The sequence below is a fragment of the Orycteropus afer genome, unplaced genomic scaffold, assembly GCF_000298275.1.
Source record: "Orycteropus afer afer isolate SDZICR_OR568_19922 unplaced genomic scaffold, OryAfe1.0 scaffold00028, whole genome shotgun sequence".
In the NCBI taxonomy this organism is placed as follows: domain Eukaryota; kingdom Metazoa; phylum Chordata; class Mammalia; order Tubulidentata; family Orycteropodidae; genus Orycteropus; species Orycteropus afer.
Window position 1 is genome coordinate 6761235 of NW_006921615.1, and position 25414 is coordinate 6786648.

The 25414-nt window shown below is 39.4% G+C and overlaps 1 protein-coding gene across 1 annotated transcript in view; it reads right to left on the bottom strand.

Moving 5' to 3' along the window:
• Positions 1-2188: 2188 nt before the first annotated feature.
• Positions 2189-25414, bottom strand: part of MCM10 (minichromosome maintenance 10 replication initiation factor) — a gene marked incomplete at its 5' end in the record, with an annotated part of 28229 nt that continues 5003 nt past the window's right edge. The window contains 13 exons of the mRNA XM_007935474.2: positions 2189-2272; positions 2359-2401; positions 6865-7010; positions 10624-10737; positions 12586-12704; positions 13741-13885; positions 15024-15252; positions 17579-17696; positions 18175-18285; positions 19165-19265; positions 20697-20896; positions 22847-22963; positions 23609-23776. Of these exons, the coding sequence (XP_007933665.2) occupies positions 2189-2272; positions 2359-2401; positions 6865-7010; positions 10624-10737; positions 12586-12704; positions 13741-13885; positions 15024-15252; positions 17579-17696; positions 18175-18285; positions 19165-19265; positions 20697-20896; positions 22847-22963; positions 23609-23776 (1695 nt within the window). The remainder of the gene's footprint in view (positions 2273-2358; positions 2402-6864; positions 7011-10623; positions 10738-12585; positions 12705-13740; positions 13886-15023; positions 15253-17578; positions 17697-18174; positions 18286-19164; positions 19266-20696; positions 20897-22846; positions 22964-23608; positions 23777-25414) is intronic.

The following is a 25414-nucleotide window of genomic DNA, read 5'->3' on the forward strand; positions in this document are numbered from 1 at the left end:
ATAGGATCATATCATCAGCAAATAGGGATAGTTTGACTTCTTCCTTACCAATCTGGATGCCTTTGATTTCCCTTTCTTGCCTTATGGCCCTGGTTAGGACTTCCAGTACAATGTTGAATAGAAGTGGTGATAGTGGGCATCCTTGTCTGGTTCCTGTGAGATCAATAAGATCTTTTGCAAAGAAGTATGACAGCCAGTTTTTGTTAGCTAAGTTAGATCACTATGTACTTTACCCTGTTGTGATGGCCTGTGATTATATAATAAACCCCACTTTACCAAAGGTTAAGGACAAAATAAATGCACATGTTGAATTTATATGAAAGCATTTATCACACCTTGATAGAAAAGATAGGATTAAAAAACTGATCTCACTGATGAATCATATTTTCATTGCAATAAGTAAGACTCCCCCACCTGCCCTCCCCTTGCCCCCACTCCAATTCATCCCGGAATACTATCTCATATTCTAAAAAAGCACCCATAGAAAGCATCTCCAATACAAGCCGTCCAAGATCTAATGTAACTGAGAAGTAACTCAAAGACATTTGAAAATCACTTAAAAATGTAAAATTAAATTTTAAAAAGGAGAGCATCCAGAGTCACCTCACCATCAACCTTCATAAGAATATTATACTTCTTCTATACAATATAACAGTGGATATGGACTCCAACAACTCCATCTGTTCAAATAAGAACGTATTTCTCACATAGGAAGGGGATTGTTCAACCAAAGAGCAAGCTGGTGTTCTGGTTCAGTTGTGACTTACTTTAAATACATAACTCTGTTATAAGTTTATGAGGCAAATACAGGTACTCTATATGAACCATTAAAAATAGTAGAGTTTTCAAGTGCTTTTTGATACTTATTCAGAATTAAACACTTTATTGTTTTCTTTTTTAGTTTTTTAAAAAAAAAACAAAAACACTCCTGGAAAGTAAACTACTCCTAAAAGTATAATCATTAGGATACAACATTGGGAGAAACACAAGGGTCAGACATAGCACCCTCTTCCCAAATTGAACAATTTTATGAAATCTAAGGCACATTAATTTTATTTCTGACGTTTTAAAACCTCTCATATGTACTATGTTCCTAATATAATATTATATTGGGGGAAATCTAATCTATTTCTAACTAGAGTTCAACTCTCAATATAATAATGCTAGCAAAGTCCTCCATCTTGAGGTGGCACCAGCATTTACTTAGGTCAAATGACATGTGGAAAATCACATTATCCAGGCAGAGGAAATCTCCTAAACAGATTTTTTTTTCGTGGTAATCTGTATGGGATTTGACCTATCATTTTGATGTGCATCACAAGGTATCTCTGCAAATTCCAAACTCTGTGGGATTCTGTCCTTATAGGATGTTTGTTTTGTGGTCATGCTTCACAGTTTCTCAAATTTTGCACTCATTTGGGTTAGACGTTATACAGCTTCTTTAAGCCATACTTAAGTAAAGCTATACTTTAAAACGATGAGATTACAGAGTTCCATAATGATGTTAAGGGTACAGACAGTCCATTATACGTACATGTATAAAAGAAATGCAAAATGGTTCAGTGACTTATCAATTTCAAAGAGCAAACCAGATGTAACAGTAGAACAGAAAGAAGGAACCTAGCTTTTAATAGCAGGCGATAATAACCACAATTAACTAGATGGAATAAAAAATTACTTTTGTAGTATTTGAATGCTAAGAGATACATTTTAAGATCACTTAGCCCAACTTTCCCCGACTTACAAATAAGGAAACAGAAGCCCAGAAGTTAAGCAACTTACTTGGGATGAGAGTTTAGCTAAACTAATTATTTTGCCTCAGGGTGTACAATAGAACCTTATCCTGACAAAGAAATTACATTGCACAGTTTCCAATTCAGAGATACAGAAAGACAGCTCTCAATTGACCTTCAGTTGTTTTGCAAAAGTAACTGTGAATGCAGCAATGCAGACATAAATAGGGAAAAATAGGAAAGACAATATCTTCATTTTGTACTTAAATGTCAATATAAAATGTGGTATTGTCAAACCAACCCAATGGTAGAAGGTAAGTAGGCAAAGTTTATGGGTTTAATAAGTATTTCTTTTGAATGTGTCAATGAGTACATGGGCAACAAAGAGCCAGTACCTTGCTTTTCTGGAACCACCAGAAGTAAGGAAGGAGGTGGGAAAATGACTGAAGTTAGGGTTACTTAAGGCTATTCAGAAACTTGGCATGTTCTTCTCCTCTTGGTAACAGGGTTTCTCCTCCTATCTTTGGACCTTTCTTTTCCTACAAAAATGAAAATATTTTAATTGGAAACGATTCAGTATTATTTGCATGGGTTTGTAAACTTAGTCACCTTGAAAATGACATACCTTTAGCATTCCATCCCGTTCCCATTTGAAGAGGCCACAATTACTGAAACCAAAAAGATGGGTTTACTCAGCATGTGTGCACATAAAGACAACACTGCTCAATTCGGGGGAAATGCACCCATTCAAGGAGAATCTGATCTAAGGGACACTCATATTATAGGTCAAATCTGAGGCTATAAGCTGCTACTAAAAATAAAAACACCAGTGATTTGAGAGATGGTCTTTAATTCCTTAGTAAGCTAGACCCTTCAGAGATGGAATTTCACATAATATTTTAACAAGGTTATTTGCACTATGTCCCTGGGTGGTGCAAATGGTACATGTGCTCAGCTGCTAAGTTGAAGGTTGGAGATTTGTGTCTACTCAGAGGTGCCTCAGAAGAAAGGCCTGGCCATCTGCTGCTGAAAAACCAGTCACTGAAAATCCTATGGAGCACAGCTCTACTCTGACATACATGGGGTTGCCATGAGTCAGAGTCATCTCCATGTGAACTGATTTTAACCATACTGTATGTGATGAGAAGCAGCACTGGTAGCTGCAATGGTTAAAGTGCTCAGCTGCTAACCAAAAGGTCTGCAGTTTGAACCCACCAGCCGCTTTGCAGCAGAAAGATGTGGCAGTCTGCTTCTGTAAACATTACAGCCTTGGAAACCCTATGGGCAGTTCTACTCTGTCCTACAGGGTCACTATGAGTAAGAATCGACTCAATGACAATGGGTATGCTTTTAGTTTTTTGGTATATGATGAGTGCAAATCTGGTTTCTGAGAGATGGTTCCTGGGGTGAGATTTAGGAAGTGAGCCCTCTGATATAGGGTGGTCTGTGGCTTGCCCTTTCCTGGAGTTAACAGGTTATAACAAGAAAGGATGAATTTTCTTTCTGGTCTAGATAATACTTCTATCTTTTTCTTCATAACTCAAAGACTTTACTCTTTTACTATTCAAAGGGCCTGGGGTCTCTTTTTAACATGGTGGGGGAAGCCAACCCTAAGGTGGGATGTGGACACAACGGGGAAAGCCTATTTTCCACTGGGTTCACCCTGGGGAACAAAAACAGAAAGAGAAAAGAAATACAAGTTACAGAAATACATTTTCTAGCACCGCTGGATTTAAAGGCGTGCAGGGAGCAGAGGAGTACCTAAGCTGCCTCATCTTTTTCCCCTGAGAGTTAACATGCCAGTGGCCTCAGCTTTGAGCAGCTCTACCTTCCCACTCTAGAGACCGGTTCTCACCCATCTACAAGAGACCTGAACTTCCCATAACCAGCCCTGAAAGGCTGAGGCACCCTCTATCCATCAGAGAGCTGTCAGGACCTAGATACCATGCTTCCATCACTGCCATTCTTCAATTCCCACTCATGAAGAGGACAATTCTGTCACTTCTCTCTCTACCTCAAAACCAAACCCACTGCTGTCAAGTCAATTCTGACTCACAATGACCTCCACTGGGTTTCCGAGGCAGTAAAACTTTTTTTTACAATTGTGATTTGGGCGAAAGTTTACAGAGCAAATTCGTTTTGCATACAGCAGTTCACAAACACTTTTTCTCATGACATTGACTACAACTGACCACAATGCAACAGCTCCTGTCCCACTTCCTCCCCATAGCTACCTCTTCCTTGTATCCTTCCTTCCATGCACTCCTGCCCCCCCACACCTGCTATCTCCCTGTTTATACACAGCCCTTCTATTCTCCCATGATTGTTCTCTCCAAGGAGTGTATCTACCTAGTGTAAATGTTTACCTCATATGCCTGTATTTTGTTTTGCTGGAAGCCACAGGAGTGGGTTCAATTCCAGACCAGAAGGGCAGCTAGAGGCCACAGTCTCAGTGGTTCCATCAGGCTCTATCAGACCAGCAAACCTGGTCCCCACCCTACCCCCCCCCTTTTTTTAATGATTTTGAGTTTTATTCCACATTGTTCTCCCTCTCTATCCAGGGTCTCCTACAGAGATCCCCCTCAGAGTGGTTGACAGTGGTAGCCGGGCACCATCTAGTTCTTCTGGTCTTACAGTCGTATAGGCTAAGGATCACATGGGGTACTAGTCGCTTGGACTAATTGTTTCCATGAATCTTTGGTTTTCTTCATTCTTCTTTGCGCTGGACAAGGAGCAAAAAACGAAGGAGAGACCCTTCGTTCCAAGGCAGTAAATCTTCACAGAAGTAGATTACCCTGTCTTCCTTACACGGACTGGCTGGTGGGTTTGAACTGCCAGCCTTCTGGTTAGCAGTCAAATGCCTTAGGCATTGTGCCGCCAGAACTCCTTTCTTTCCACCTAGCTGTCAGCAATTCTCTGACCCTTCATTTCCTCCATTGCACACATCCATTTTTTCTACTTTTAGAATATGGAAGAGATGTTCCTTTGAAAATATGATGGACACTTTTCTGTACTTAGTGCACTCAGTATCTGGTAACACAACTAAACCCTATCCTTGAAACACTCTCTTCTCTTGGCTTTCATGACACTAGACTCTCTTAGTTTTCCTCTACCTTTTCAGCCATACCCTCCTTGTCTACCCCTTAAATGGGGGTAGGTCATTGTGGATTAAATCAAATAGCTTCATAACTTTTCTAAAATAATATTTTCTGTAGTGATCACTTTACTGGGCAAAGAAAGAAATCATTTCTGCCTCAGCTCTACAGCAGTGATTCTCCACTTGTAGAAACTAACCTAGAATCTGGGACATTTCCCCAAACTACATAGACTTCTTAGAGATTTATTCATGTTGTTCCTTCTGTCTAGATTGCTCATCCCCCTCTTGGCCTCCTTAATTTCTATTCATTGTTTATTTATTAGCTCAACAGTAACTTCCTCAGTTACTTCTCTGGTCACCTTCCTTGACAGCATCAAGTCTCCCCAGAAATGCTCATATACCACTAGCACCATACACTTTTCCTTGAAGCAGGCAGAATGATTTTAATTTACATAATTGTACAACCGACAAATCAATGTCTATCTTCTTCACTGACTCTTTGAAGGCAGGGATCATGTCTGTTTTGTTCTTCACAATTTCTGAAGCACAGCACAATCCCAGCATAACCACTTATTGAATGAATAAACAAGTGTATGAATGGGCTCGTGAGGGACTCATCGTTGAGAGCCAAGGGAAATCACTGCTTCTGATGGGTGAGGTTATTCAGGTAGGCTTGGTTGATATAAACACTGAGAAATTCTACTTTAAAGAAACAAAAAGATCATACACTATCATCCCCCTCATTTTTTGAAGCTTATTTTGAGGAAAGAAATGTCTACCCCAACCAACCTCTAGATCAGTGGCTTGCTAATTCTTTGGGGAGCCCAGTTCTATTTAAGAAAGGGAAAAGATTCCATAGCTCATCTACTCTCTTTGTTCTAAAATTGGCTTTAAGAACCAAAAGAATTCTAAGAGAATGGAGGGGGTACTATACTTTCAGATTGGTTTAATAGCTGGCAAAAGAACTCTGTAGCCCATTAATAGATCAATGGTGGTATTAGGAACAAATCACTGTTCCAGCCAAAGGTCAGCAAACAGAATCACTTACTGAAGGCACTGGAGAGTGGCAGAGACAAGAACTAGGGGACCTGAGCAGGGAAAACCTTGGAGAGATGAGCTAACTTGTAGCTTCTTTTAACTGGAGATCATTTGCTAATTTTAGGTAAACGGACATAACCCTGGGGCTGCGGGGACATAAGCAGAAAGTCTTTGCAAAGCTAAGTTTAAGTCCCTCCACCTCCAATTGTGGAAACCAAAGATTAGTATTTGAATACAACAGGCTCTAATGTAAAAACACTGAAGGTCCAGGAACTGACCAGAAGTAGATTTAGCCCTACCAGGTTTGCAAACCAGTGACTCAGCCCAGTCCTGATACAGAGTAAAATGATAAGCCTAGCTGAGGGAGAGTGAACCCTCTCAAGAGAAAGATAACCTCACTGCCAACCCAGTTTTCCCTCCTGATAACATGACCAAAGTACATGAGACGAAGTCTTGCTATCCTCGCTTTCCCCTGGAAATTTGGACTTGTAGCCTTCTAAGAGGTGACAGAATAAATTTGTTTGTTAAAGGCATCCACTTGTGATATTTCTGTCATAGCAGCATTATATAACTAAGACATCAACTTTCCCATAGTTCTTTAATTTTTCAACATTTTTTGAGGCCCTCCTATGAGAGTTCTGGTGGCTGTTAACCAAAAGGTTGGTGATTTGAACCCACCAGTCACTCTGTGGGAGAAAGATGAAGCAATCTGCTTCTCTACAGCAGATTACTCTGACCTATAGGGTCACTACAAGTCAGAATTGACTTGATGGCAGTGGGTCTGTTTTTTTAAACTATGGGCCAGGTATTACATAAGTACTGGGGCTATGACAGTGAAAAAAGCAGAATCTTTTCCTGTAAGGAACTTTCATTAAACAGGGATATCCAGGAGCTGTAAGAAGGCTCAGAAACAAGACCTCACAAAATGACTGTCTAACATCCCAATGCACTAGCGTCAGACAGAAATTGGAAAGAACAAAAGAACCCTAGACATACCTGCAGTGCTTCTTAGGGAGCCTGTCAAGGGAGATACTTCTGTTTCCACAGGGACACTTGAAAAACCTCTTCACACCGTCATGCCAGGAGTAGTCATGTTGCTCACTGACGCAGGTCTCCAAGGGCTTGAAATGGGTGTAGGCACACTGCATAGAACCAACAGAAGGACACACAGTCAGTGAAGTCTTTTGACAGAGAAACTGGCTGTCCTTAGAGCAATTGGCTTAGTAATAACTTCTGCTCTTCCTACTCAGGTAGCTACTAGTGGAGTCTGTTTCTTTTCTTCTGCTACAGTGACCCAAGTAATTTCTTTACTCTGTCTCATACTGATACTACTTTTTCTCATGCTTGTTCAATTTCTAGTCAAGCATGAAGTACACAATAATCTGTGATACTAAGACAACAGTAAGGGTAAAAGAAGAATATTGTAAATCTCTAAATCGCTAAGGTTGGTCTGTCCTAATTTACTATAGTTCCTTGATTATAGGATTTTCTGATATATAATACTATAATCAAGGGACCACAGTATATATGCACACACATAGCCCTGGTGGTGCAATGGTTAGGCACTTGGCTGCTAATTGAAAGGTTGATGGTTCAAATCCACCAGCTGCTTCATAGGAGAAAGATGTGGCAGTCTATTCTCATAAAGATTGCAACCTTGGAAACCCTAAGGGGCAGCTCTATATAGATTCCATTATGATCTGTTGTTGTTGTTGTTATGTGTCGTCGAGTCAGACCTGACTCATAGCGACCCCTCCTTGGGTTTCCGAGGCTGTATTACTATGGAAGTAGATTGCCCCATCTTCCTTCCGAGGAGTGGCTGGTGGGTTTGAACCGCCAGCCTTCTGGTTAGCAGTAAAGTGCCTTAGGCATTACACTACCAGAGCTTCCCCATTATGATCTAGAATCCATTAAATGGCACACAACAACAAATATATATATATACACACATATATATAAAACACACATACACATTACCCTACTATAATTCCCTGCCATACACATTACCCTACTATAGTTCCCTGCTTGGGACTTATTTATGAAGACTTATCAGTAGCTCTTCAATTTTCTCTTAGAAATCTATAAAAGGGATATAAGCTTATTATTATTCTTAACTCCTAAGCAGCAAACTCAAGACAAAGATGGAGATATTAAATAATTGATAATTTCGATCCTCAGAAGGACTGAACAGACCAAAAAATGGTAGGCGAAGGAGGAAAAATGTGCCAGGACAGTGCAATGTAATTCTTGGTAACTATGTTGAGTCTAGATAAATAACTTTAGACTTTGGGAATCTCAAAAAGTACAGAACAGAATGCCAGCTGTGACAGCCTGAATAATTCTCCCATCTCAAAGATGTCCACGTCCTAATCGCTAGAACCTGTGGCAATGTCAGGTGTGGTAGTTATGTTTGTGTGTAACTTGGCTGGACCTGTTGTGTGGCTGGGCAGCTGGTGGTAGTTATTCCCCATGATGAGGCTGGCAATCAACTCCATGGTGGGATCTACCACAAGCAGCTGAGTAGCTGCCTTTGGGATATGATCTGCTTCCTGTATTTAAGGAGAAGCCTTGGGAATGGTCTCTAGCCTATGGCACACTTGGACCCTACTTGTAGCTGTGTCGTTGCTCAGTAGCCTGCTATGCTCTGCCAACCTTGGGACTTACAATGGGATTAAGTTAATGGCCTGCCATGTGATTTGGTAACGTTGAGACTGTGTCTTTTCACTTGTCAACCTTGGGGCTTCTCAGCCTCAGCAGCTGTCTGAGTGAAGAAATGCCTCTAGCTCCAGTGGGCTGGGAGCAGGAGGCAGAGGTGGACCCCAAGTTTGAGGGGCTTTCACCCAGCCCCTAGAGATTGGCACTTTGAGCTTTGACTTAAAGCCTCCAAATTGTAAGAATAAACTCCTGTTTGTTAAGGCCTCCCATTTGTGGTATATATCTCATCAGAGCGGCACTAGGTAACCAGAACATCAGGTTATGTGGCAAAGGGGAATTAAGGTTGCAGATGAAATGAAGATTGCTAATCAATTGACCTTAAGATAGGGCGATCATCTGGGATTACTTGGGTAGACCTAGTGTGATCACAAAGGCCCTGGTAGGAGGAAGAGGGAGGCAGAAGATAAAGTCAAAGTGATTTGATGTAAGAATGACTTAACCTGCTGTTGCTGGCTTTGAAGATACAAAAAGTGGGTGATGAACTAAGAGATCTGAGCAGCCCCCAGCAGCTAAAAACAGCAAGGGAACAGATTCTCCCCTAGAGCCTCCAAAAAGAAATGCAGGCTTCTAATGCCTTTAGTCCAGTGAAACCCATTTAGACTTCTGACCCATAAGATAATAAATTCATGCCGTTTTTAAGCCACTAAGTTTGTGATAATTTGTTACAGCAGCATTCACCAGCTCTATCCTTAGGTAAAGGATATTTACTCAGAGTAAAGGCTATTATCTGAGATAAAATGCAATGGTGACTTCTTTTTTTCTTCTAAAAATTATGTTTGAAATAATCACCTCTACTTATTTGTCAAGGCATAAACTTTCTGAAAGACCCTTTTGGTGGCATCTCACTCAAGGCCAACTAACTCCTAAATGTAGAGGAGAACCTAAGGTTTTCAATGGAATACAAAATCAAGGAAACTGTACTTGGTAAGCTAAGTGTCTTCCCTGTCACACGTTTCTTTGGCTGACTGGCCATCCAGGTATATTTGGAGTGAGTGGTAATGTGCAAAGCAGTGTTCAACAAGATAATTTAAAAAATTTTTCATTTTTAGATCCTGGATAGAGAGGGAGAACAATGTGGAACAAAACTCAAAATCATTTGGGAAAAAAAAAGGGGGACCAGGTTTGCTGGTCTGATAGAGCCTGGTGGAACCACTGAGACTATGACCCCAGCTGCCCTTCAGGTCTGGAACTGAACCCACACCTGTGGCTTCCAGCCAAGCAAAAGACAGGCATATGAGTTGAACATTTACCTGAGGTAGATACACTCCTTGGAGAGAACAATCACGGGACAAAGAAGGACTGTTTATGCACAGGGAGACAGCTCAGGGGGCAGGAATGCATGGAGGGATAGACACAGGGAAGAGGTGACTGTTGGGAGGAAGTGGGAGGGGAGCTGTTGCATTGTGGTAAATTGTGGTCAATGTCATGAGACAAAATGTATGTGAACTGCTGTATAGAAAGTGAATTTTCTCTGTAAAATTTCACCTAAATCACAATCAAAAAACGAAAAAAAAAAAATTTTCCATTTTTTATTCATGTTGGGAATAGAGGGCATAGAATTTTCCAACAAACACAGGGTGAAAATTCTGTAAACATGGACAAAGATACAAACATACTTTGACTTGAGCCTTAATTTAGTAGCTTAAGTCATAGTAGAAAAGGACAACAGTAAGTGATCATCATAACATGTGATGCCAAGTCAAACAGTTCAGCCAAGGTCTCAGGGATATAACAGGCACTTAAGAAAGGGAGGTAAGACTAACTTTGATTCAGTGGTCAAGGGGAAAATGATGTTAGAGGCTCATGTGCCGAGCTGCTCAGATGAGGGAGAACCTTATCTGCAGATGCTCTATCATCAGAGCTCAACAGGCTCAAAGCAGGCAGGGAACCAGATCCCTGGCTTCCATAGGTGGTGTGTTTCCAGCCTAATTAAATAACATGTACAGGAGTCCAGTCACAAGATATGGCCCCACATCCCACAGACTTTCAACACAAGCACCACAAACAGGGCCATGGGTCCCAACCATCTCCTTCACTTACTGTCTTGCATGTCACTACTCGACATTTCACTTCTCTGATGTTTTTCATCTTTTCTTCCATTTGTTCTTTTTTTATCAGTGGCTCAAAATAGCGTTCCTGCAGCTCTGCCTCAGTCTGGAATAACAAGGCACAAAGGAGACCTTGTATCAAACCCAATATATATTCAGGCAGTAGTTCAATAATAATCAAAAGAGAACAGAAAAACCAAGCTAATTTTATGAAGATGCTTGGACGCCTGATAAAACTTAAATGATCTGCAAACCAAAGGAAGATTCCAAGTAGAAAGAAGCCCTCAGTAGGCAAAAAAGATAGGAAAGCACTTGGTGATTTTTAAAATACCAAATGCAAATAAAAAACACTAACATTATTAATAGCATTATAATGAGTCGAGTACCCATTAAAAGGTAATTAATGCACTGTTCCAGTACAAACTCAACGTATTAAAGTACTCAATACCTGCCTAGTGACAACAGACAATCTATTAGATATTATTGTCCAGATCAAGCACTTGGCAGAACTGGAAATAGGCATGAGGGCAGATATTTACAGCAGAATGTGGCCAAGCTCTAGAGGTACTGCAGTTACACAAAGCAAAAGGGTCCAGGTCTTCTGGTGGCCACACTGCAGAACTCAGTTCTACAGTCCTTTAGTGTGGGCTTTAGCATCTCTCCTGAGTTTCAAGTCCAGTAGACAGACATAACTGTTTCTTTAGTCATTTGTTAATGAAAAATGCTCATCATTCAGAGTAGTGGTACTAAATGGGGACAACACTGCCCTGAAGGGACCCATTTTGAAAATGTATGGAGCATTTTTCATTAATGATTGGGGGGCGCTATGGCAGGGACCAAGGGTGTTACACCTCCTGCAATGCTGCAGTAGTGAACAGTTCCTTACATAACAAAGAATTGTTCTCACATGGCTTCTGAATGCTGTGTGGGACATCATGTGGCTGAAAAACTTGATTATAACCCTAAAACCTATTTTATATACAACCCTAAAATACAGTACATGGTTTTAATTAAAAAAAAAAACAAAAACAAAAAAAAAAACCTCACTGTTGTCGAGTCAACTGCAACCCATAGCAACCCCTCCTTGGGTTTCCAAGGTGGTATTTTCTATAGAAGTAGACTTCCCAATCTTCCTTCTGAGGAGTGGCTGGTGGTTTTGAACCACCAGCCTTCTGGTTAGCAGTCAAATGCCTTAGGCACTACGCCACCAGAGCTCCATGGTTTTAAAAGATATTGCATACTCCAGGAGTGCAACTGTATTGCGGGTCAACTGTACTTTGGTTTGTTTGAAAGTTTCCCAGGATTATTCATCATTAAAAAAAAAAAATCACATTATCCAAGAAATATACCTATGATTTTTAAGTCACCAAGAAAACATGCATTATCAGTTTTCATTTCTGTCTCATTTACACTTATAAACCCAAGTCTCTGACTAGTTCATTCTTTCTTCTAGTATAGTTATGTCCAAGCATCTACATATTGAAATATCTTTATTTCTTATATTTTCTTTTTTTGAAAAATAGCTTATTCACACTTATAAACCCAAGTCTCTGACTAGTTCGTTCTTTCTTCTAGTATAGTTATGTCCAAGCATCTACATATTGAAATATCTTTATTTCTTATATTTTCTTTTTTTGAAAAATAGCTTATTCTTTTTTTGCTGTAGTTGTTGAGAATATACACAGCAAAAACACCAATTCAAGTTTCCGTATGTACAATTCAGTGACAATGACAATTATTTTTCTTTTTTCCTCTCTACATTAGCTAGAATATTTGATATTTTTGATTTTGAAATATTGATATTTCTGAAATTAATAGTGTATATAATTTATATTATCCATGAATTTTACTTCAGAATAATAAGGAAACAATACAAAATACTTGCTATTAAAAAGGGAAATGGGAGTGACAGGGTTGAGCACCACTGAATTTACATCATCCTTTGGGCTTTTACCTCTTTGAGGAGCTCTGTGTGCTTAGATTTTGCTTTTAGAATTTTCTGAAATTCTTCAGATTCCAGGTAGGCAAGTTGCTCCCTCCATTTTTTCTTAGCAGGTTCCAATTCATCCTCAGCTACAGCAGAAAGGAAAAACATTAACTGTTAAGAATTTCAAGAAGCTATAGTGGTGTACTGGTTAAGGCATTTGATAGCCAACCAAAAGGCTGGTGGTTTGAACCCCCTACTGCTCCACAAAAGAAAGGCATTCTGCTTCCGAAACGATTATAGCCTTGGAAACCCAATGGAGGTCACTATGAGGTAGAATCAACTTGATGGCAGTGAGGATGATTTGGTTTTTGTTTGGTTAAGAATTTCAGAAAGCCAGAGTGGTCCATCAGATTAGCTCCCCCCTACCCTTTCTTCCTCTGCCTACCACATCCTTCAAACTTTATTTACCCCAGTTGGTACTGGCAGATGAAAGCTCTTAAGAAGAAATGAGCTGAGAAACAGAGCCTAGAATATGAGGTGGGGCAGGTTTGACCACTAGGTTAGAATCTTTTTTCATCTTAAAATAGAGAGCTGATTATAATAGGCAATGACAACAAAAATCCTGCATACAAAATGATTTTAAAATAACACTGTCAACTTCAGAGTTCAAAAAATAAAAACAGAGCAATCTAAAACATAGACTCTACTTCTTTTGAAGTCTTCACATTAATACATGTGCAAACACTGAGCGAGTAATCCTTTTCCCAAGTGTTCAAACTGTGTACAACTTCACTACAAGTCAATGTGATTATAAAAACCAATCAGTTCCAGATGGTAGAAATTCTACTTAGGTAACTCTAACCAAAAAGTCAACTCACTGCCATCGAGTCAGATCCAAGAGATCATAGCAATCTCTCCTTGGGTTTCCGAGGCAGTATTACTACAGAAGTAGATTGCCCAACCTTCCTCCCGAGGAGTGGCTGGTGGGTTTGAACTGCCAGCCTTCTGGTTAGCAGTCAAATGTCTTTGGCACCATACCACCAGAGCTCCTTAGGTAACTCAATGTAGATGTAAAATGAAGTAAAATAATGACTTTTGATATCAGGGATGTGGTTATAGTTTAGAACATTTCCTTTATAAATAGCTTCTCTTTCCCATTACTAACTCTGAAATTTGTAGTACCTTGAGGAGAAAATGTGTTGCTTTTTTCTACACGGTCCTTCACTTCCAGGACATCCTCTGGGTCCATTTGCTTCCTTTTAATGCTGTTTGGATCTGTCTTTGTAAGAATCTGGCCTTTTGCCCTTATTTTGGTTATTGCGGCTAACTAGAAAAAAGAGAACAGAGAGAAGGAGATGAAAATCTAAAAGATGAAACAGGTACCTACAAACCCATACCTCCTGCAGTTATTAACTAATGAATTCTGGCTGGTCTTGAATATAAACTGGCAGAATATGTCTTTAATTTACCTAGCATTATTAATAGTTATTAAAATGTCAAAAGCATGGGAGATAGGTTTGTAACAGTTTAACCTAAGCTAGACTGTAGACCTCAGTGGCACCATAGCCTTTTTTATTAAGATCTTACACAACTACAAACAGACTAGGCAAGAAATTTTAGACTTTCCCATTGAGTCTCATGAGAATAGCTCCATGGCTTCTAGACACATAGAGGAATCATATTACCATTTTGGAAGTCTGTTTTGGATCACACAGAATTAGGTTAGAGTTCTAGTGCTGCTACTTACTAGCTTGCAACCTTAGTCGAGTTACTTAATTTTTCAGCCTCAGTTTCTACGTTTATAAAATAAGAATGATGCATTACCTATCTTTTAAGGTTGTGGTTATGCAGATGAAATAATATATGTAAAGCATGTACCTGTACAAAGTATATAGCATACATCCATATCACAGGCCTTAATAATAATATTAATATTAGTAGAGGGTGACAATTGTTATTAATACCATCATTATCACATGTAAGATTTTGACTTATAATTAGCCTTTTGCCCTTAATTTGGTTATCTCAGCGGACTAGAATAAAAAGAAAGAGGTTCTAATGAGGTTGCTCCAGAGCACAGACTCAGCTCCCACATAAGATTTCTTTTAAAGAAGGAGTCCAGTGTTAAATAAACTTGCAAAACACTATTTTACAGTCTTGTCTCAGCATTCCAGGAATTTTTTCCTATTGTCAGTGTCTCTAGCTATAAAACAGTATCTTCTTCTAAGCTATCTCCTTCAGTCTGCCAAGAAACACTATGGATCATAGCTAACTTTCTTGGATTAAAAAAAATAGTACTATGTTGATACCATTATCATCTAACATTCCTTTGACCACAATTATCATGACTGATAAATAGCTATTAGGTATCTTTCTTTCCTGGTAATGAGTATGTAAAGCTTGAAACTCAAGCCGTGCCTCGCAAAAGGCAAATTCAAGTGTTCAAGAAGATAAGCGCCAGTTACCTTTTTGGCTTCAGACAAAGCATTCAGTTTTGGTCTTGGTGGTGGTGAGTCATCAAAGAAGAGAATATCATCTCCTGCAGAGATGCCTCGTCCAAGCTTTGGTGTCTGTGTGGCTGGGGCTCCTTCCAGCCTGGGAAACTTGGCTCTCATTTGTGGAGACTGAGAAGGGGGCTGTCGAGACGAGGATGGTAGAGCTGGACTCTCGCCTTTACTTGAGCTTTGGAGAAATCTTTAAAGAAATGCGGAGTAACATAATATGCAAACAGGCCATTAGAAGATGTGAAAGACATCTCTAGAACTCAAACTGGACTAGGAGACCTTGCAAAGGTCACCAGCTGACGACTAGTTAGTAATTTAAATTAACACACAGTAAGAACAATACTGGCTCCCCAACTCTTGCTAACTGAGTCTTCAATGAATGAGCTATAATTGTTTTCCAATTTAGGACCGGCTGTCATTTTTACCAATCGTCTTTCCAGTGGGTCTCTTCTACAGAATACAGACCTGAAGCTGAGGCACAGACTGTATTGCCAGCTCTATGGGTACCCTTGGGAGCTTTAGGAACTCACTTAATTCTCTGTAATTTTGTTTTCTTTACTCTGGCGAGAAGAGGCAGTGTATGTGACAGACACACTTGGGAAGTACATTATGGAAAGGTGTTAAAATTTGCATGGTGATTATTTTATATAGTTTTAAGGGCTATTTAAAAACAACAACAAACCTCAGATATCATCTAGGTCAAAACTCTTATTTTATAAATGACAAAATCAAAGTCCGTGATTGAGCTGCATTTACAAGTAATCTGAGGCCAGTAGTGTTTCATTCCCACACACCCGTTCTCTCAAGCACTAGGCTGAACTTGCTAACAGGTACTCTCTTTCTCCACCAGGCCCATAACTCCACACATAGTGGTACACGTGGCAGCTCCACATATTAATATCTTCTGTAGGTGCATGAATACTACTACTGAGATCCCATCAGCACCTTAAACTAACCTGCCCAAGTCCAGACCCATTTCCTTATTTTTCTAAGAATTTCCTCTTCACTTAATTGACTTCCCTGTTCATGGAACTATCTATCTTTCAGTAGCCCAGACTAGGACAGCATAATGGGCAAACACTGAACTAGGGAGCTCAAAACTTGGCTCTCTGATCTTCAGTTTAATAATTCACAAAACAAGGATAGTATCTGTCTCAGTCATTGGGTGCTCTGGTGGCATAGTGCCTAAGGCATTTGACTGCTAACCAGAAGGTTAGAGCTTCAAACTCACCAGCCAGAAGGAAGGCTGGACAATCTACTTCCGTAGTGATCCCCCCTCGGAAACCCAAGGAGGGGTCGCTATGAGTGGATCCGACTCGATGGCAGCACGTTCAGCGTCATTGGGAGGACTGAATGAGATAATGCTTTTACTCAGTGTGTAACACACAATGCTTAGTACATATTAAGCATGTGGAAACAGTAACTCTAATTACTACTGTTCGGACAATCTGAATTCAGGAATCTTTGATTTGTTCTCCTCTCACATTCATTTACATTTATTTTGCCTCTTAAATATCTACTTTCAGTGCTTCATTGTATCATTTACCTGAACAACCACACTCTCTATTTAATGGCTATGCCCCATAATTAAAAACCTAATTGTGGCAATACCAAAAAATGGGAGCCAAACAGGTCAAAAGATGCTTCCCCTTTCACAAAGCCTTTTTCAAATTTTCTCCTTGTGGTAGGTTCAGTTTGTGTGTCAACTTGGCTGGGCCTGGTTGAATGGCTGGCCAGCTGGATGTAGTATTCCCCATGATGATACTGGTAATCAACTCCATGGTGGAATCTACTGTGAGCAGCTGAGTAGCTGCCTTTGGGTATGTGGTCTGCTTCCTGTATATAAGAAACAGCTTTGGGAATGGTCTCCAGCTTACGGCACACTTGGACCCTGCATGAAGCATGTCATTTTTCAGCAGCCTGCCATGTTCTGCCGCCCTTGGGACTTACAACGGACTTGAATTAATGGCCTGCCGTGTAGTTTGGCAACATCAGGGCCTGTGCCATTTTATTTGCCAACCTTGGGCTTGTGAGCCTCAGCAGCCAGTAGCTGCCTGAGTGAAGAGATGCCTCCAGCTTCAGTGGGCCAGGAGCAAGAGGCAGAGCTGAAGCCCAAGGTCAAGGGGCTTTCACACAGCCCCTAGAGCCTGGCACTTTGAATTCGGACTTAAAGCCTCCAATCTGCAAGAAAATAAACTCCTGTTTGTTAAAATAATCCCATTTGTGGTATATTCCTGTCAGAGTGGCACTAGGTAACCAGAATACTCCTTCTCCTCAACGACTACATCTCTCACTGTGACCCTCACCATCTGGTATCAGGAGTCATTAGCTTAAGTAAGAAATATATAGCCTTACACGCTATTTAGATTATGTTAAAATTAATTTAAAACATTCAAATACAAAAATGAAGCCAACCAAAATCTGAAGTTGTATTTTTGAAATCCATTAAGACATTCTGAGGATTCCCAAGATGTGTTATCCACACATGGACTGTAAAATCTACTTACTGCTCTTACCGTTTCTGTATTTCTTCTGATTTCTTTTTCCTCATCTCCAACATATGTTGCTTCTGTTGCTTTAAGAGGGCTGATGCTGAGATAGACTGTATAGCAGGTTTAGGGCTCCCCATGATCCCTAAAACACAAGCCCACAGACTGAGAGGGTTCACTGAGGGAAGTCATATATATGTACTACACTAGGAGTCCGAGGAGCCCTGGTGGTGGAATGATTAAGGGTCTAGCTGCTAACTAAAACGCTGGCTGTCAAACGCACCAGGAAAAACAACCTGGCATCTGCTCCCATAAAGATTATGGCCTTGGAGACCCAATGGGGAATTTCTACTCTGTCTTATATAGTGGCTACGAGTTGGAATCAACTCAGCAGTATGTGCAACAGCAGGAGTCTCTGTGTGGTGGTAACACGATTGGCTGCTAACTGAAAGTGCAGAGGTCTCAGTGTCCTCAGAGGCTCTTCAGAAGAAAAGCCTGGTGATTTACTTTTGAAAATCAGCCAATGAAAACTCCATGGAGCACAGTTCTACTCTGACACGGGTGGGGTCTCCAGGAGTCAGAGTTGACTCAATGGCAAGTGGTCAGGAGCAAGCTGATCATACCTGATGTCTTGGCTTTGGCCAGATGTTGTTTTAAGTTTCTGGCTCCAAAGGTAGGCAAGTCCATCAATTCTCTGAACTCCTCAGAACAAGAAAAGCTCTTCTGTGGTATTCCTATAGTATAAAAACATCAGCCTTGTAAGATTCAATTCTGAAACTTTGATGTCATGAGTCACCATCTCACATTTTATACTTTGTATTCAATATTCAGTCATTTATAAATAAAGCAGACAAAACACCAAGAGAAAAAAAGAATCCTTGCCTCTAACATCAGACTAGTGGTCACAAATCAATCTTAGGTCTAGTTATAATTAGGAAACTAAGCAATTAATATGCTGGGTCATTTAATACATTATTTCTGGAATATACACTATGGGAAAGGATTTATGTTCATCCCTGACCACTGTGTATGAACAAAGCCACAAGTACAGGAATGAGGTGGCAGTTTCTGATCTAAATCTGTTTTAACCAAGGATAAGATAGGTTTGACCAGGAGCCTAATAAAAATGATTCTAATACTGGACGTTAAGAGTTACATCCAGGTATGTCAAGAAATTTAAAAAAACATACTACATTAAAGCATGGCTAAGATTAGTATAGGAATGAATCCCTGGGTGGGGTAAACAGTTAATGTGCTCGGATGCTAGGGGAAAGATTGGATTTTTGAGCCCACCTAGGCACACTTTAGAAGAAAGGTCTGGTGATCTTCCAAAATGTCAGCCATTGAAAATTGTGCTCCTATAGAGCACAGTTCTATTCTTAGGCAGGGTTGCTATCAGTTGGAGTCAGTTTCACGGCAACTGGTACAAGGTATGGTCCCTCTTCTCAACATAGTGCCAAAAGGCTTGATTCCTTCAGTGTAGACCCTGTAACCCATTAACTATATGTGATGAGTGGATATTTATAACTTATTATATGAGTTATAACCATCATCAATCCTAAAGACTACATATTTAAGCTGGAGAAAGAAATTTAATATGGAGAAAAGGTTACCGAGTTTTTGTTTAGTTTCCTGAATAATCAGATTTGTGCCCTTAACCACCATATCCGTCAGAGTGGTTTGAATCTTCTTCTTAGGAGCAACAGCTGCTGCACTGAAATGACAAGAGCCACCCCCCAAAAAATCATTTCACGTGAATGTTCTGATGAGGTAAAGAAGGCACAGAAATACTCAGTTCACTGCTACAAACTGTCCAAACTTCTCAAAACACGAGAGCACAAAGCAGGATTTCTAAATGCTATGGTGCTATGGCATACATAATCAATACGCAAAGGTCATGGAGCCCACAACTTTTCTTGAGGTTGTCCTGGAAGGGCAGTTTGGCAATAGAAATCAAATATATGCTAACATGTTGATCTAGCAGTCTAGGAATTTACCTTAAGATGATGAAGGACTATGTAAAGTTTAGGATATTAACTGCAGCTTTGTTTAAAATGTTAAAAGTTGGAAACAGCATTAATGTCCATCCATAGGGAATTGCTTAAATAAATTATCATAGAGCCATGTAGAAGAATACTATGAAGCCAGTAAAAATAGTGCCAGAGATGAATATTGAAAAAGAAAACGTTAATCATTTTATGTGGAAAAAAGAAGGATACAAAATACAGGTACAGTATGATCTCATTTTATATTACTAGAAATTTTTCACACACACACACCCCAAAACAAAACCTAGAAGTATGTATATGCAAGAACTAATAGTGATCTAGCAGTGGGATTCTGGATGGCTTTTGGCTGGATTGCATAATCTTTCTATAATGTACAGGTACTGTTTTTGCAGTTTGGAAAAATACAGATGCTGTTTTAAATCTTAGAATATGTTTGACATTACAAAATGGACAGAAAGTGCAAGTACTCTTGCCCAAATCCTCCTGGATCGGGAACAGTCTACCCTTTGTTCTTGGATCAACTATAGTTCCCTTGTGCCAAGCCCCCACCACTTACGTTTTCAGAAGTGGTTTCTACGCTACAGGTGACAGGCCGTCGAACACCTACTTCAGGGATTCTACAAAGAATCTGAAATTTCCCAGATCTCACGTGTCTGTGTGATACTTCACTACGTATTCATTATTTTAATTAAATTTGGGTTCTGATGTCCGCATCCTCACTTAATGATTTAAATGGGGAAATTATTTAAAGGATATTAACACTAACATCAACTTACATTTAAAATTGTTCAATGGAATTTAAGATTTGTTTTCACAATGTTAATGCGACATTAACTTACTTTTAATGCCATGTAATCAGCTCAGACAAAGCTGTACTATGCAAGTTAGAAGTCAGATAGGAAGAAGTGTCTGGGTTCTATGTTAACGAATATCATGACTCAATTTCTCTCCCTGCTGTACATGGTCTCCTCTCTACCTGGAAATAAAAGAGGTCTGTATATATTTTGTTACATGCAATGAGGTATGAAAGATAGAATCTGAACAAGTATTCTATGACAGTTACAGAAAAGCACGATTGGATAACTCATAAGACAAGTAAAACACTTGTTGCAAAAGAAGCCCTGAGAACATCTTACACTGAGGCTGCATATGATGCAGAAGAAACTCCTCCATAGTAAAAACCATCTTGACACAGCCGTTCCTTTAAGCTAATGCCTTTGCGGGCAAACTTCTTTGGAATTCGTCCTCCGGAGAAGGTGGACTGCAAGTCTGCTCGCTTTGCACTGAGCTTCCTGTACTGAGCCTGGATGTGATATTGACAGTACTCACAGTCATTCTGCAAAACAGGAAGAACAGCTGTATCAGTTAGGGCTACAGGGAAGGGAACACCGTCACGTAGACCATTTCCTCTCTCCTACCTTCATATGATACTATTCTTCATAGAGAACCCTTCCTACCAACCTTTAAGACCACTCCCAAAACGAAAGAGTTATGCAATTACAGGAAAGTTCTTCCCTTAAATTACATTTTAAAGTACTGGTTTGGTGAAAGAAAAAGTGAAAAAATCCATCTCCTTTGCCTTTTTTAAAAAATGGAAATAAAATCAGCTTCTAATGAGGTTTTTCTAGCCATTTCTCAGGTTGTCTCTTGGGAAAATGTTACTCTTTCAATGAAAGAAACAACTTAGTATTATTGTATTTGGTGAAGTCTGAGACATAGTGACGATGAATTTTTAATAATCTATGTGGTTCAGTGGTAAATTCAGCCATCCACACAGGAGGCACTGGGTCGATTCCTGGCTAATGCACCTCACACAGCCACCACTCATGTCAGTGGAGGCTTGCAGGTGCTTTGATGCTGAGCAGGTTTCAGTGGAGCTTCCAGTCTAAGATGGGCTAGGAAGAAAGCCCTGGTGATCTATTTCTAAAAATCTGCCGATGAAAAACCTATGGATCACAAAGGTCCAATCCCCTGCTAACCACGAGGATGGGCAGGACTGAGTATTTAGTTCTGTTGTCCATGAATCAGGCGCTGACTCAATGGCAGTTCACAACAACAACTCAGACTCCAACAACTCCAAGCTCTTACTTAGAGATCTGTCAGGTCCTTCACTCTGAGACTTCTTTTCCCATCTATCTTCCTAAAGATAGGAAACCAAAACCTGTCATTTTACAACTTTCAAAGAGCTTTAACATACCCACTTCACATCCACTAGGATGAGTATAATAAAAAAGACAGACAATAGTAAGTGTTGGCAAGGATGTGGAGAAACTGGGACTCTTATGCAACATGGTGGGATTGTTTTCCAGTTGCTTTGGAGAACAGTTTGGCAGTTCTTCAAAATGTTTAACAGTTATCCTATGATGTAGCAACTCCACCCCTACATATATAGCCAAGGGAACTGAAAACATACATCCATGCAAAAACTTGTACATGAATGCTCATAGCAACATTATTCAAAATAATCAAAATGTGGAAGCAATCCCAATAACCATCAACTGATGAATGGATAAACAAAATGTGGTATATCTATTTAATGGAATATTATTCAGCCATAAAAAGGACCAAAGTACTGATACACACTACATCATGGATAACCCTTAAAAACATGAAAGAAAGCAGCCAGACATAAAAGGCCATATACTGTATGAGTCCATTTATAGGAAATGTCTAGAATAAGTAAATCCATAGAAATATACAACAGACTAGGGTTTCCAGGGGCTGGGGGCAAGAAAGAAGGAGTGAGTGCTACTTGGTACAGGTTTCTTTTTAGGGTAATGAAAATGTTCTGAAATTAGACAGTGTTGATGGTTGTGCCACTGTGGGAATTAACTATATACTTTCAAAGGGTGAATTATAGGTTTAGAAGTTTCATCTAATAAAGATTTTAAAAAAAGGTCTCAATGAAAAGGTGCAATATAAAATATAGACTAAAATAAGGTTTTCAGTATGTTTCATCATTAGTATTGGACCCTGGAACTAAAAAGAATTGAAGACAAACTAGTATTCTGATTTTTTTATACCTTCTAGTCATTTGGCAAAAAAATATCACTTTCCTTAAAAGTTAAATTCTTCCTGTCCCCGCCACTGCCTTTTTTTAACTGACAATTGTTAACTACGATGGCCAGATTATCTCTGAAAATTCATATTTAATCTTCTCATTTTGACCCTTTCGGTTAAGTAAGAGATTCAGTTCCAAACTTGTCATTACAGCAAAAGTACCTATAATTTATTTCTAATAGTTCCCTTCTTTAGCAGAAACCGTGCTAACAAGGCAGAAACCAACCAAATTAACAATCTGTGTGCACGGCTGTCCATTCTTCTTCTTTGCTTTACAGGTTCCCAGGTCAAGAGCTTCACCCATAATCAAGACTTTTTGAGGATGATCAATAGATAAGCACACCTGGGAAAAAGAGGTGGGGGAGGAGATAAAAGCAGGCAAAATTCTAGCTTTTCATCAGTAAAAACGTAAGAACGTTGGTGATGATTTAAGGCTTTACCAGTATAAAGGCATTTGAAGTCAGAGACCTATAAAATACTTAGAAATGGGAGCATGGAAGATACTTAATTTAGTTCTCTACTCAATCTCCATTCTTTCCGTCTTAGTGATTTATTTAGGCTGGCAACATGCTCAGCCTCAGGTAACGGTTCCTGCTCCTGTTTCCCCAGCATTGCTTATAACTAGTGCTGGCCATGAGACTTAAGCTAGTTAAATGGGAGTTGGTATGACTGGAAACACTTTTGCTTTCTTGATAAATGAAGATAGACAAGGCTGGCTCAACACTCCTCTTTACTTCCTGCCCTGAGGAGATAAATGATTACTAAAGTTTCAGTGCTATCTTGTGACAAAAAAGGGAAAGGCCAAAAGAATTTCAGAATATTGGTATGTGGGGAATAGAACAAATTAAAGACAAAAAACCCACAAGAATGGAGACATGATGTTATGAAAGTAGGACTAATTACCTGGCAGTAGACCCAAATAAAGTTTTTTTGATAAAACTTGGCTAAGTTATAAAGACCAAAAAGAAAACTATGGAAAAAGTCTTACCTCTTCTGAACCATCCTTGGGTTTCATTGGGTTAGCATTGAGTAATCCTATGACGGTACCTTGTTCAGTCTTCCAAAGTTCTTTGTGAACTTCTCTAAACAAGAACAATGACACATACTGCGTCAGGTCACGAAGATCATTCAGTCGCCAGATGCTAAATGTTTTCCCCTGGAACAAATATTTATTCCTATTTTAATAATTTTTGAACAATGGGTTACACTGTTTCCACTTATGGTTCTAGGGTTCTTGTATGGAAAAATATATATTCTGCACTAAATATGTAATCATCAGCAAGTTAAACATAAATCATTCCTTTCCCTAGGCTTCAGTATTTATTACCCTTCTTATTTCAGAGATGAAGTGAAATAAGGCAAGCCAGTGGCAAACTGTTACTAGCCTCACTAGACTCTTCAACTCCCAGGTCCGAGATTTAGTTAGTGGAAAAGCAATGCCTTTTAATGATGCACATACGCTTACCATGTCCACACACAGTGATAAAGAGGAAAGGGGAAGCCATGCTACTTCAGATCAGCACCTCACTGATGTGAATAGACACCATGTAAACAATAAATCCTTATTCATCATTGATTAATTATATTATTAATAATTAAAATAAAGAGGTTTCAGCTCTACACTATTACATGTATGCTTAGTTTAGAAGATTAACAAAACTAGCATTTAAAGAAAATTGCTCTGGAACTGAACTGTAAAATTTCATAGGTATAATTAACTATCTGAAGAACTGTAAGTCAGAGTGCTGATCACTTATAATACGAACAACTTCTACTGTTAGATTGTTAAAAAACACAATACTTGGAATAATATTGAATTAAGCTGCTTCACAGAGGTGTTCCAGGGTGGGTATTGTTATAAGTTATAGTGAGTGACTACCTACACTCTGCTATAATTATTGTTCCATGGGATTGTACAATACTTTTCATGGAAGAATTCTAATAAAACTTCACACCTATTATTTCAATGTCATTATAGCCACTTGTGATGCAATTAAGAACTTAATCAAATGAAAATCAGACTTGTTCACTATAATAGGGTTAAAACAGTCCAGTAATCTAAGAATCATATTACTCCCGTCATCAGATCTCATAAAAATCTAAGGTTGGCTAAAATGTAAATTAGACAGTGAAATCAGTTGTGACCATGATTGATTATAGTATTTTTGAGCTGGAAGAGGCTTTCAGTACAATCAAAGACAGTTACTTCATTTTATAGACAAATAAATGGAGGTCCTTCAAGAAAAAATAAGGATCAACCTAAGGCCACTTAACTAGTTAAAGGGAGAATGAGGCTTAGAATCCAAGTTCTCAGACCTGCTTGGCAACAGAATACTTTTCCTCATTATGTTTAGTCAGCTGGTATTTATACAACTTGTTAGATCGTTTGTAATATCCATCTAATTAAATATATCATACATTCCAGCATGGGCCAACAATTCTAGAACTTGCACAGTTGCCATCTTATATCTAATAACAATCTCCAAAGAATCTGTGGATTCAGTCTCTATGACACCTGCTCCTCTCCTCCACAGGAGGGATTACAGTGTCATAGGGACAATCACATGTGTCACCAAAAACAACAAGTGAAATGCAGTAAGAATGATTCTGACGATGAAAAGCCTAAGACACCCAAACAACGAGATCTTCTTTAAGTAGGACACTCTTCACATATAACCCCCTTGGATACTTACCCATTGACAGTGTGCAGCTTTGGAATTTTCTAGTAGGGAGCTCTGGTAGCATAGTGGCTAAGACACTTGCCTGCTAACCAGATGGCTGGCGGTTCAAACCC